Source organism: Schistocerca nitens, chromosome 2 (assembly GCF_023898315.1).
Source record: "Schistocerca nitens isolate TAMUIC-IGC-003100 chromosome 2, iqSchNite1.1, whole genome shotgun sequence".
Taxonomy (NCBI): Eukaryota; Metazoa; Arthropoda; class Insecta; order Orthoptera; family Acrididae; genus Schistocerca; species Schistocerca nitens.
The window spans coordinates 300,628,654-300,643,235 of record NC_064615.1 but is presented as its reverse complement, the minus strand read 5'-3'; the positions used below and the strand labels follow the sequence as shown (position 1 = coordinate 300,643,235).

Genomic DNA, 14,582 nt, shown 5'->3' with positions numbered 1-14,582 from the left:
GGTCTTCACTTGTTCTTGCTGACGGATACGTTTCCCTTTTCCTTTCAGAAGACACTTCAACTACTTTTCACATGGCTGTTTAACATCCTTTCTGATTAGCTTATGTGAAAGCTATTTCCGAATATTTATATGAATTTGTCATGGAACAGATTAAATTTTATGTCAGCATTTGGTTCACTGTAAATTTGAGACCAGGTCACCTCTTGTAAGTCCGCTGCTCGTGGTCACGCGGTAGCGTTCTCGCTTCCCGAGCACGGGGTCCCGGATTTGATTCCCGGCGGGGTCAGGAAGTTTTCCTGCCTCGAGATGACTGGGTGTTGTTGTGTCGTCTTCATCATCATCATTCATCCCCATTACGGTCGGAGGAAGGCAATGGCAAACCACCTCCACTAGGACCTTGCCTAGTAAAGCGGTGCGGGTCTCCCGCATCGTTCCCCTACGCTCTGTAAAGAAGCATGGGACTTCATTTCATTTCCATTTTCCACCTCTTGTAAATTATTTTTTTAAATATTTACCCCTGAGTCATTAATTATTCTAAGTGATTTCCCCCAAGGACGATCAACACTGTAAGGCACCACTTATGATCAGAGTGACCATTTATTACTGGGTATTCTGTTATTTTCTGGCATGGAGCTTCACCAAATAAAACATTTTCTGCTGTCTCCATCCACTTGCGTTGGAGTGTTCATTATCGAGACCAAATTTTAGGATTTAAATAAGGTTTCCAAATCATTTCTCCTTTTGGAATCCTTTAGAAAATCTACGCTGATATCACTAGAGACAATTATCTGCTTGCTGACAGACAGGAATCCATAGACAGTTCAAAATTTCACAGTGTGGATCTGTAAGTAAACTTTTTTTCGATATTAATTCATAAACAAGCATTTTTATGTGTTTATCGCTACAAAATCCACTTGTGTTAATGTTTTTGAACTTCTGTTTTGAGTTGACATGTGTAACAGCTCCTCCTTTTCCCATATTAGTTGTACAGGAGAAAGATGCTAGAGTGTGGCAACACAGCGGAAAACTGCGTCGCCAAGGTCATCAGACTGCGCAAGAACTTCTTGCAGGAAACGAGATCTATATAGGCTTCGGCAGAACAGCTTTCATAACAGCGCGGCGTCGCGGCAGCTCAGGAAACTAGTAACGGCTAGCGAGCTGCCTGGAGTGGGGGGTATGTGTCTGCCAGATAAAAACACACGCAGTGCTTCCGCGCGGCCAGACAGTCATCATGCGGGGCACACGCGGAGCACTGGTGTTGCTGCTGGCGATGTGCGTCGCGCTGCTGGCGCCAGCGCGGTGTGCCAGGAAGGGCTGCGGCGCTGGCGAGCAGCTGGCGCCGCAGGTGCAGACCGCTCTGGGTCGGCTGCGGGGCAGCGTGATGACGTCACTGGACGGACGGAGCATCCTGGCTTTCCGCGGCGTTCGCTACGCGCTGCCCCCCATCGGCGAACTGCGCTTCAAGGTGAGGCGGGGCGGGACGCCTGCACTCCGCGGTTCCCTGGCTAAGGGATATTAGTACGAGCAAACCAATGTCTCACTGACTTACGCCCAATACCGTACAATATCGCTAGAACAGATGGTACTGAACCCGACTAGGTGGGCAGTAACTGTCAAAAACGTCACAGTTCCACGAAAAAAGGCAGATGGGTTATCACAAAACGTCTGATATTAAAAATGTACATATATTGCGCCATTTTATAAGGAAAATTTTTGTTTGCAGACATTTTCGATATAACCTAAACTTCCAACAAGAAAATCACCGCTCCGACACTTGTTATGATGATGAGAATTGCTATTTACTTGTTACATTCATGTGCTTCGATTCACATCTCACAAACGCAACAAGTTAGGCCTTAGAACACAAGAAGGCAGGTACTAAGATTGTTTGTCATGTTTGTCAAATTAGTTAACGAGGTCGAGTATCTAGTCAATATTCAACACTGATATTTTAATTACAATGCTTGGGAATATAGAATTTGTAAAATATTCCGTAAAGATTTGAGTAGCTATGGTTGTTGGTAATTCCTGCCGTTACATTGAAGCTTCGCATCTGTATGAAACAATTGAATTCGACTAGCAAAATCTTTACCCGCTTTTCATGCTATGAGTAACGAACTGCGCGGCCTCTCCCGCCGGAGGTTCGAATCCTCCCTCAGGCATGGGTATGTGTTGTCCTTAGCGTCAGTTAGTTTAAGTTAGTTTAGGTAGTATGTAAGTCTAGGGACCGATGACCTCAGCAGTTTGGTCCCTTAGGCATTCACACACATCTGCACATTTTTCTTTTTTCATGCTGTCACCTGCTGTGATTAAAATACCGCATTCTATTGCAAGGGAAAAATGGCCATTGACAGCCCTGAAAAATTCTACGTACTATCAAGAGGCGTTCACAGATTTCGCAGATATTCTTCTGACACTGGGAATGTACTGAACGTCTTAGAACAATTGGAGCGGTAACGTGCAGATTATACAACGAAAAAAAAATTAATGATTTCGATTCGGTTAGAATAGAATATAATAATTCCAATACCAAAGAAAGCAGGTGTTGACAGATGTGAAAATTACTGAACTATCAGCTTCATAAGCCACGGCTCCAAAATACTAACGCGAATTCTTTACAGACAAATGGAAAAACTGGTAGAAGCCGACCTCGGGGCAGATCAGTTTGGATTCCGCAGAAATATTGGAACACGTGAGGTAATACTGACCCTACGACTTATCTTAGAAAATAGATTAAGGAAAGGCAAACCTACGTTTCTAGCATTTGTAGACTTAGAGAAAGCTTTTGACAATGTTAAATGGAAATACTCTCTTTCAAATTCTGAAGGTGGCAGGGGCAACATACAGGGAGCGAAAGGCTATTTACAATTTGTACAGAAACCAGATGGCAATTATAATAGTTGAGGGGCATGAAAGGGAAGCAGTAGTTGGGAAGGGAGTGAGACAGGCTTGTAGCCTCTCCCTGATGTTATTCAATCTGTATAATTAGCAAGCAGTAAAGAAAACAAAAGAAAAATTCAGAGTAGTTATTAAAGTCCATGGAGAAGAAATAAAAAATTTAAGGTTTGCCGATGACATTGTAATTCTGTCAGAGACAGCAAAGGACTTGGAAGAGCAGTTGAACGGAATGGACAGTGTCTTGAAAGGAGAATATAAGATGAACATCAACAAAAGCAAAACGAGGATAATGGAATGTAGTCGAATTAAGTTGGGTGATGCTGAGGGAATCAGATTAGGAAATGAGACACTTAAAGTAGTAAAGGAGTTTTCCTATTTGGGGAGCAAAATAACTGATGATGGTCGAAGTAGAGAGGATATAAAATGTAGACTGGCAATGGCAAGGAAAGCTTTTCTGAAGAAGAGAAATTTGTTAACATCGAGTATAGATTTAAATGTCAGGAAGTCGTTTCTGTAAGTATTTGTATGGAGTGTAGCCATGTATGGAAGTGAAACGTGGACGATAAATAGCTTAGACAAGAAGAGAATAGAAGCTTTTTAAGAGTGGTGCTACAGAAGAATGCTGAAGATTAGATGGGTAGATCACATAACTAATGAGGAGGTATTGAATAGAATTGGGGAGAATAGGAGTTTGTGGCACAACTTGATTAGAAGAAGGGATCGGTTGGTAGGACATGTTCTGAGGCATCAAGGGATCACCAATTTAGTGTTGGAGGGCAGCGTGGAGGGTAAAAGTCGTAGAGGGAGACCAAGAGATGAATACACTAAGGCCGGCCGCGGTGGTCTCGCGGTTATAGGCGCGCAGTCCGGAACCGTGCGACTGCTACGGTCGCAGGTTCGAATCCTGCCTCCGGCATGGATGTGTGTGTTGTCCTTAGGTTAGTTAGGTTTAAGTAGTTCTAAGTTCTAGGGGACTAATGACCACAGCAGTTGAGTCCCATAGTGCTTAGAGCCATTTGAATACACTAAGCAGATTCAGAAGGATGTAGGTTGCAGTAGGTACTGGGAGATGAAGAAGCTTGCACAGGATAGAGTAGCATGGAGAGCTTCATCAAACCAGTCTCAGGACTGAAGACCACAACAGCAACAGATTAAACATTTTTACACAGTCATATAAAATGAAAAGTGAATCTCCTGCTACAGCCCTAAATCTGGATTTATCTTGTTTTAACGCCTGCAATCTGCCGCAGTATAAGACAGATTCGGAACAGCATTTATTAAAAGCGAAATATATTTAGCAAACATTGGGTCACGCTCATACGATAAATCTAACAGATCTAACGCACATAGATTTCCGATGGTACGAGAACGAGGTAGGCTATGATTTTTCTTGATTGTCCGGTAGTCAGTTACCAGGAACGAGCGACGTTATTTTAGACGAATAATCAACATCTATAAAAGGTTTTGGTCGTCACAGATAAGCTCAGCAGAAATTTTTGCAAAGGACTTAACAGTGTCCAGAAAGTAAAGTTTAAATACAGTTGGTGGTGGAGTGTTTGTCGTTGTTAGAAGTACTTTTTCTTGTAGCGAAGTTGAAATAGAAAATTCCTGTAAGTTAGTATGGGTGGAGGTTATGCTTGACAACCGGAATAAATTAATTATTGGCTCCTTTACCGACGTCCTGGCTAAGATGATTCAGTGGCTGCAGAGTTCAAAAACACTTGAGTCTCATCTCAAATAGGTGCCCCACTCACACATTACAATAGGTGGTAACTTCAATCTATATTTGATATGTAGGAGAAAATACATGTTTAAAGTCGGTGGTAACCATAAAACATCGTCTGAAATCACACTAAATGCTTTCTCCGAAAATCATTTTGAACAATAAGTGCAGGAGCCCACTCGAATTGTAAATGGTTGCGAAAACATACTCGACCTCTTAGCAACAAATAACTCCGAGCAAATATTACAACGGATGCCACAAGATCGGTGCAGCGAGAGTGAACACTGTAACATCCAAATACACCAAAATAAATGCAAACTATATGTATTTAAAAAAAAATGGGGATAAAAATTCGCTTGACACCTTCTTAAGAGACAGTCTCCACTCCTTCCAAACTACGGGATGGTTGCAATTAAACTTTCACTACTTGACAGGACTACCATGAAAAACTAGTGATCGTAGGACAATGAAACTTTGTGAAAACTTCTGTAAGGACATACGGAAAAGAAATAACGAATAAACAATTGCAAGAAACACATATTAACTTCCACATGAGAGGGTACATTTGTTAAATGTGTACCATGTTTACATTACAGATTACAAACGTTGCTCAATTGACGATCATCTGCGTAAACGACAGTCTGGAACCGCACTAGAGATTGCTGTTATCGCTGCCCGAAACATTTCACTTGGGATGATGGCTACCTCCCTCGTTGTGCTCATCTTCAAACTCCAACCCCACAGCCAGAAACCACACTGGTTCAGATCTGGTCATTTTAGTGGCCAGGCAGTTTGGGACGATCGGCCAATGATTCGGTGTTCTCTAAATGTGTTACGGAGTAACCGAGTGATCGAACGAGCTTCGGGCATCAAAACAGCAGAGTCCAAAGCTCATCTCCCTGGTAGAGTGGGGCGAAGCAAATCACAGTAACGTGTGCCGTTCACGCTTCATGTCTTTGGTCTTTGGATTCTGAGTTCCTCCTATGTGCCTAAGGCTATCTGTATTACAGGGCTTTATCGTCGCCTCACCAAAAGCGGCGCCTAACAGCAAGTCACGAGGTTAACACTACCAACAACGCAAACCCTGCAACGTAAGTGGGTACATCATTCCTATAACGTTGGTACGCATACAGTAAATAGTTTTCCGTCTGTACTGACTCAAGTAACAAACGTTTAATTATAACTATCCTACAAGTGTAGATCAGTTGTGGCTTAAATTCGAAGAAATAGTACTGGTCGCAGCTGAGAGATTGAAACCTAATAAATGAATATAATGGTACTGATCCCACATGGTATACGAAACAGGTCACAACATAGTGGCGGAAACACCGTAAAACGCCTGCCAAAAGAATGCAAAATCTCCAAGGTTGGCCGGCCGGGGTGGCCGAGCGGTTCTAGGCGCTACAGTCTGGAAACGCGCGAGCGCTACGGTCGCAGGTTCGAATCCTGCCTCGGGCATGGATGTGTGTGATGTCTTTAGGTTAGTTAGGTTTAAGTAGTTCTAGGAGGAGGAGGAGGAGATTAGTGTTTAACGTCCCGTCGACAACGAGGTCATTAGAGACGGAGCGCAAGGTGGGTGAGGGAAGGATGGGGAAGGAAATCGGCCGTGCCCTTCCAAGGGAACCATCCCGGCATTTGCCTGAAGCGATTTAAGGAAATCACGGAAAACCTAAATCAGAATGGCCGGAGACGGGATTGAACCGTCGTCCTCCGGAATGCGAGAAGTAGTTCTAGGTTCTTGGGGACTGATGCCCTCAGAAGTTAAGTCCCATAGAGCTCAGAGCCATTTGAACCATTTTTGAACCATCTCCAAGGTTGGAGACGTTTTCCTGAAGCTCGAAACTTAGCACAGACTTGACTGCGAGCTGCTTTTAATAGTTTCCACAACGAAATATGGCAGAGAGCCCAAAGAGATTCTGGTCATATGTAAAGCACACCAGTGGCAAGACACAATCAATACCTTGACTGCTCAATAGCAATGGTAATATTTCCAACAACAGTGCAGCTAAAGCGTAGTTACTTAACACAGTTTTCCGAAATTCCTTCACGAAAAAAGACGAAGTAAATATCCCAGAATTCGAAGAACAGCTGCCAAGTTGAGTAACTTAGAAGCATATATTCTCGGTATAGAGAAGCACCTTAAGGCACTTAACGAAAGCAAGTCTTACGGTCCACGTTGTGTATCAATTAGGTTTCTTTTGGAGTATGCTGACACAAAAGCTCCATCTAACTAATCGTATACAAATGCTCGCTCAGCGTAACATCCGTATCTAAAACTGGAAAGTTGCGCAAGCCACAACAATACTCGAGAAAGGAAGCAGCAGTAATCCGATGACTTACAGACCCATATCACTGACGTTGATTTGTAGTAGGATTGTGGAACATATTCTGTGTTCGAACATTATGAAGTGCATCGAAGAAAACGATCTATTGAGACATAGTTGTCATGGATTTAGAAAATATTGTTCTTGTGAAACACAGCGAGCTCTTTATTCACACGAAGTGACGAGTGCTGTCGATAGAAGCTCTCAAATTGATTCCATATTTCTAGCTTTCCAGAGGCTTTTAAGGCCGATACTCACAAGAGACTTGTAATCAAATTGTATGCCAATGAAGTAAGTATCGTCTGAATTGTGCGAATGAGTCGTAATTTCCTGTCAAAGGGGTCACAGTTCATAGTAATCGACTGAAAGTCATCGAGTAAAACAGAAGTGATATCTGGCGTTCAGCAAGGAAAAGTTATAGTCCCTCTGCTGTTCCTAATGTATACAAACGATTTAGGAGACAATATAAGCAGTCCTATCAGATTTTTTGCAAATGATGTCGTCATTTGCTGTCTGGTAAAGTCGTAAGAAGATCAAAACCAATTGCAAAATGACTGAGACAAGGTATCTGTATGGTGCGAAAAGTGACAATTGACTCTAAATAATGAAAAGTGTGTGATCATCTGTGATTATCCACATGAATATTAAAATAAATCCGTTAAATTACTGTTACACGATAAATCATAAAAATCTAGAAGTTGTCAGTTCAACTAAATATCTATAATTATAATTACGAATAACTTAAATTAAACGATTACATAGATAATGTTGTGGAAAAGGCAGACCAAAGACTGCATTTTATTGGCAGAACACTTAGAAGATACAACAAGTCTACGAAAGAGACTGCCTACACTATGCTTGTCCGTCCTCTGCTAGAGTAGTGCTGTGCTGTATGAAGTCCTTACCAGATAGGTTTGACGGAGAACATCGAAAAAGTCCAAGGAAGAGTAGCTCGTTTTGTATTATCGCGAAGTAGGTTACAGTGTGTCACGGACATGATAAGCGAGTTGGAATGGCAATAATTAAAACAAAAGCGAGATATTTTACGACATTCCAGTCACCACCTTTCTCGTCTGTACGCGAAAATATTGTATTGGCGCCAACCTACATCGGAAGAAATGATTCTCATAAGGGAAAGCAAATCTCGTACGGAAAGATTAAGTCTTCATTTCTCCTGCATGCTGTTCGAGAGTGGAACAGTAGAGAAATAGTCTGAAGGTGGTTCAATGATTCTCTACCAGGCAGAAGTGTGAATTGCAGTCTTGTAGACAAGGGCGTCCACACGATAGTTTGTAGGAAGGGGGGGGGGGGGGGGGCTACACATGAAGGTACGGACTACGGACTATTTTTAATAGTTGGGAAGACGTATGACGACGTGTAAGTAGCCATAAAAAAGTTCCAGTTAAGACCCTGTTAAAAACCTACACAATACCAACTTTTAAATCATTTTCTTAAAGGAAAAGCACCTGATAACACTGTATTTTTTTCCTTTGCCGAGGGCCAGGAGGGAGGGGTAGGGGGCGTCCTCGTATGTAGATGTAGATGTAGCTGTAGAGTGGACACTAGTTGCAGGCCTTATCTCTTTCGTGGGCGCGGGAAGTATATTTACCGCCAACTGTATTTCTTTACTGCATTCGTGGTAACACATAGTACGATTTCACGTAAATTGGATGAGGAGGAGGCGGGAGAAAGGAAAGGGAAGGGATTATTGATATCAGCTGCATGAGGACTTTGTGCGGCATCTGAGGCGAAGAGTGAAAATGTGTGCTGGACCGGGATTTGAACCCGGAATCTCCTGCTTACTTGGCAGTTGCGTTAACTGCTGCGCCGCCCGAACACAGTGTTTATCGCAACTGCGTCGATTATCTCCGCACGCCTCTTGGGCTATTCACACTCCCACCTCGCACCACCTATCCGCAGTCCCAGCGGATGTCCGCCGCGCTCGCTACTTTGAGATTCCCGCAGGAGGTCGGACGTAATTGTGCATCCACAGTGAATATGGTGGATCCATTGCCCATCGATGAGCATCAATGATATGAATGCGTCGTATCTGTTCTTTGGTATATGGATCCACCACATTCCGTATCTATGCACAATTGCATCCGACCCCCTGCGGGAATCTCAAAGCAACGGACGAGGAGCACACGAACAGGGACTGAAGGTAGGTTGTGCGAGGTCAATCGGCCAAGAGGCGTGCAGAGATAGTCTGCGCAATTGTGATAAACACTGTGTCCGAGTGCCGCAGCATTTAACGCAACTTTCAAGTAAGCAGGAGATCGGGGTTTGAATCCGTCAGGCACACGTTTTTTCTCGTCTCTGCTGATGCTGCACAAAGTCCTCGTGCAGCTGATATTAATAATCACTTTCCTTTCCTTTCTCCTCCCTCCTCCTTCGGTTTTCATAATACAGGGTATGTAAATAAAGTTTCGAGACTTCATATTTTCCTGAGTAGCGGTGCACGCGCAGACCGGTCTCACCACCTGCGCCAGGTGGTGGGGGGTGTTGGCTAAGCGAGTCAAGGATCGGCATTCGGCGAAATGCTGGAGTGAAAACATCGCGAGTGCACGGAGTATCTGTTCCGAAACGTCGTCGAAAAATCGAGGCGTCCAAAATGCAACGGCTCTTGGAGCAGTGATGTTCAATAAAATTTTGTGTAAAACTGAACAAGACGGGAACGTTCGAAATGATTCAGGAGGCCTACAAAGAATACGCCATGTCACGCGCCGTGGTTTTCATGTGGCACAAGAGGTTCAAAGGTGGCCGGGTAGACTTGAAGGACGATGAACGTTCTGGAGGCCTTCCAACGAGAAGAACTGACGAAATTCTGGCCAATGTGCGTCAAGTTTGACCGATCGAGTCCGCCAGGAGAAGAGAGATGACTCGGTGCTCCACCATGATAATGCGACCGTTCACACCTGCTTCGCCATCACTGAAGTTTTGACCCGTTTCAAGGTGGCAATGCTGCCGCAGCCACCATATAGCCCCGACCTCGCCCCCAGTCACTTCTTTTTGTTCACTCAGATGAAGAGAGACCTGAAAGGGAAGCGGTTTGACAGCGTCACAGTGGTCCAAAAGGCTTTGACGAGGGTTTTGAACAGCATTCCGGTTAAAGGAGTTCCAGGGAGCTTACCACAGTGGAAATCTCGTTGACGCGGTGTGCGGACTCTCAAGGCACCTATTTTGAAGAATTCTAGTCCAATTTATGAAAACAATAAATTTTGTGTTCTGAGACCAGTCTTGAAACTTTATTTACACAACCCGTATGTTTCACAGATGCGGATTCCACATGGTGTCTGTTCTTTCGGAGATGTCCGAAACAACAGACACCACGCATTCATACATTGTATGATCTCCGTACGTTCTTGGCATCAGTTGGTAGTACGCTGCATCAGCTGTGGTTTCCTTTTCTTGTGAAATATAGCTTGTAATTGTCGTGAAATGTCTCTTGACCATTTCAGGGGCAGTGGGAAGTATGGAAATGGAAATGAAGTCCCATGCTTCTTGACAGAGTGTAGGGGAACCGAAGCACTAAATGATGTCGTTTCAAAGCCCAGTGGGAAATATGGTTTCCAGTAAAGTAATCTTCCCATAAGTATACTTGTCACCTCCGGATTTGGCTGACATCTTGTGGTAGTACGCTGCACCAGATGAATAAAAGCTGCTGCAGCAACCAGTTTCTGTTTGTCGTGAGATCACCACTGTTGTCTCTTATGAAGTCAGAACACATTGCCTCGTTTCTACAGAAGCCGCCGCTTGGAGCATCAAGCTGAGAGGGGTCTACAGTGCATTATCACAATTAGCTGCGAAAACTGACAACGATGAGAATGTATGAGAGGATAGGGTCGGGAGGGGTGAGTGGGGGTGGGGGGGGTGGGGTGAGGTTCCAAATCATCTGTCACTTGTGTGCAAAAATGTCCACGAACCGACCCTGAATATATACTGTTGCAACTTGTTGCGCATTTATATGCTGGTGGGTACGTAAAGAAATGGCCAAATTTTCAGATCCGTTACACAGTGCGTGGGTTGCTACAGATGTTTAGTATCATCAGGGGAATTTCGAAGATTGTATAATGACAACCGATAACAGCTCAGAACGGAGAGGTTTACTGTTGAAATTTGGGGAGCACACGTTCCAGAAAGAGTTGGGTAATATTTTACTTCCTCCCACGTTCGTCTCGCAAAATGAACGGACGAGAAAGTCAGATAAATTAGAGCCTATATGGAGGCTTTCAGACAAGTGATAAAATGAAAAACCAGTCCAAGTTGCAAATATTAATTTTTCATTCGATGAGTAGTTTCGGGCCGAGGCCCATTTTCAAATCAGACAGGTGTTGTTCCCACCCAACAGGGCGGGGTGAGAGCGAGGGAGGGAGGGAGGGGGGGAGGGAGAAGGAGCAATGATTGTGGCACATACTGTATAGGATACATGTAAATGTAGACGTACTTGGGGACAAAAAGTACGATAGTGCGATGAGTTCGAACCCTACTGTTATAAGAAACTTTCATAATCAGTCTTTGGACGGCAAGGATGGTGGTGGTGTGGTAGATGTGGTGGAGGAGGAGGGACAGTTCCAGATTACCACATTCAGCCGTGTTTGATACAGGCAACGACTCTCCCGTGGCATACCTTCTTCCTGTCACCACATGCATGGGATGTGCAGTGCTTTCAACACGAATCTACACTTGCAATAGTGGTGATGACATCTTCATCGAAATAACATACGACCTTTCAGCGGTTGTGATGCACACAGGTGCGCACGTCACAAGTAGTGAAATGCACCGTGTTTGCAAAAAGAATCTGTCTCGGGATTTGAACTTTGTTGTGGATGACGATACGAAAGGCGAGAAGAATGTGCCCGTATATGGACATTCTTTTCATTTAAACTGCTGAGCAATCCCTCACAATATTCTCGCTGCAAATTCTACAATACTCTACATCAGGGGTCTCCAAACTACGGTCCGTGGGCCGAAAAAATATTTGACGTGGTACCTATAGTGCCAACAATTGAGTTTCGAGGCCTATCGCGACCAATACGCCGCGACATTGTCGGAGCTCTATCTTTACAAAGCGGTAGATCATGGATAAACTGTCCACGATAAACAGACAGACCATTCTCCGTGCGATAGTGAAAAAAAAGAACGGTTAACAGACTAGTTTGGCGAAAACATATTAAGGAAAAAAATTTTTTGCATTTTATTCTACTCACGAGTCTGGTGCAAGTCTTTCAAATGGACGCCACTTCGGCGGCTAGCCTAAGTAATCAATCATTATGGAAGATGCTTCTTAAGCGACGTTTCACTTTCTTGTGATTACGTTGTAAAATACACATAGCAAGTAAATCGTATAAAATATTTTTATTTAAAGGCAATTTAAAGAAAATATAATACCTGGTGTACATAGTGATATTGGATATTTTAGTTGTAACTGATGTATAAAAATAACTGTAATTAATTTATATCTTGAAAACTCACAGTGTCAGAGTATTCACGTAAAGAAATTTAATCTCTTAGTGATAATTAGTGACTTTTATGTAGCTGTAACTTTCCTTTCATAATTACCTCCAGTTGTGGATCAAGTTAACTGGTACAGATAATCATCAGCGACTTCAAATGCTCATCACTTAATTTTTGATCTGTAAATACTTTTTGCATGTTTCATTTTGGAGAAAGTTTTTTCACACAAATAAGTAGTGCCAAAAGCGGAAAAAAGCCACGGGCAAATTCATGTAAATTTGGAAACTGTGTGGATGGAAGACACTTATAAAATTCCAGCAATGTTGACTTTGAATGTTTTTCTCCAAAAAAGTCCCTACATTGCAAATCAATAATTTCAAACTGAAGTTCAGTGGGTAACGCTTCTATATCGACGTCAAAGGGATTTTGAAATATCTTGATATCGTTTGAATTTGCTTAGATATCTGAAATCAATCAAATCTGAAACCAATCAAAATTATGTAATTAAATAAAAATCGTAATTCGTTTCAGTGCTAGCTATTCCCACAACCTTAGATTTTTGCGATTTCATCTTTCCTTTAGCCTTACATTACGGTGATCATGGAGTGCTAGGGTGCTCCAATCCCACTAGGTAGATCTTGGCCCTTATGACTTCGTGGAGGAGTCAATGTGGCCCGCGGACTAAAACGTTTGGAGACCCCTGCTCTACATTATCGTTATTTGCGAGTAACAAGGAGCGTTCAATAATGCAACACATCTTTCTTCTCGGCCAATTTCGGCTTAAAAATGCAGAATTTGTTGTGGAACGTCGTGGAATATTTCCACTTCAGCCTCTACTATTTCATGAAGTTCCGATAGGTGTCGGTACTATACGTAGCCTTCACAATGGCCTCTGAAATGGAAGTGCGTTCTAAGCAGAGAGCTGTCACTGAGACTATTTTGGCGGAAAACCAGAGCATCGCAGATATTCATAAGCGCTTGCAGACTGGCTGTACAGCCCTAGCAGTGAACAAAAGCACGGTGTGTCGTTGGGTGAAGCGTCAGTCATCATCACAATAAAATCGCGCAAACCTGTCCGATCTCCCGCGAGCCGGCCGGCCGCACACAGCTGTCACTCCTGCAATGTTGGAACGTGCCGACACTCTCATTCGAGGTGATCCACCTCGCTGCTCAGTTGGACGTCTCTGTTGGTAATGCTGACACACTCGTCCACCAGCTGGGTACTCAATGGCGTGCACCTGTTAGATTCTTCGCCGCCTAACGGAAGGTCAGAAAGAGCATCTGTTTGGCCCGGTTAAGGATAGACTCCGTGGGAAGCAGTACGTGGATGGTTGCAAGATTGTTGATGCAGCAAGATGGCTCCGACGTTGACCAATGGAGTGGTAGCATGCGAGCATACAGGCTCCTGCCAGTAAAGTGGCGAAAAGCCGTCGCTTTGAAAGGAGATATTGTTGAAAAATAGGGTTTTGTATCAAAAAGAGTGTGGTATAATATGGTGTATTGTAATCCTGAATAAAACTAATCTGCTTTCAGAAAAAATGTATTACAACACTTAACTGAAAGCCCCTCGTACTTAGGGGTATCATTTGCCTTCCCTTGTCCTCATATTTCTTCCATTGTCTTAAAAGTGCGCTTCCCTCCTATCTTCAGCCCATGTTGTAAAGGCTAATTTCAGATCGGCTTTGGTCTCGCCAATCCATTTCATCGTATCCGTTTTGACTGTCTGTCTGCGTTCACTCTTTTAATGTGTCCACAGAATCTTAAGCTGCATTTTAAAATGTCGCTATGTACATTGAAGTATTGTTTGAATCCCCTTGTGCCTCTGAGTCTGCATTGTTCGTTTACAGGTGACGAACCTAGAATTTTTCTTACAATTTTGCGATCCTTTTTCACAAAACTTTCAGTGTTTGTTTTCCAGTTCAAAAGTAGTGCACATGATCCACAGAGGCATTCTCATTTATTTCTGTATTTTAATGTCATAGATATGTGTGCCTGGAGATCTTGTTGTAGGTATTTCTGGTAAGTCGATATGCAGTTCCAATCTTTCGCCATATAAAGAAGGACGACACTATGATTACGTTTGGGGCGGGGGAGGGGAAGCACTAAGAAAAACTGGTAACTGTTTCAAGGCAGTAATATGATTACTGCTTGATAATTAGTAATTAAGTAACTAGTGCCATATT

The 14,582-nt window shown here is 43.3% G+C and overlaps 1 protein-coding gene across 1 annotated transcript in view; it reads left to right on the top strand.

Moving 5' to 3' along the window:
- The first annotated feature begins 1,225 nt into the window (after positions 1 to 1,225).
- The window catches only part of LOC126236054 (esterase E4-like), a 119,984-nt gene continuing 106,627 nt past the window's right edge, over positions 1,226 to 14,582 (top strand). Inside the window, exon 1 of the mRNA XM_049945094.1 lies at positions 1,226 to 1,465. Within this exon, the coding sequence (XP_049801051.1) occupies positions 1,232 to 1,465 (234 nt within the window). The 5' untranslated portion in view covers positions 1,226 to 1,231. The remainder of the gene's footprint in view (positions 1,466 to 14,582) is intronic.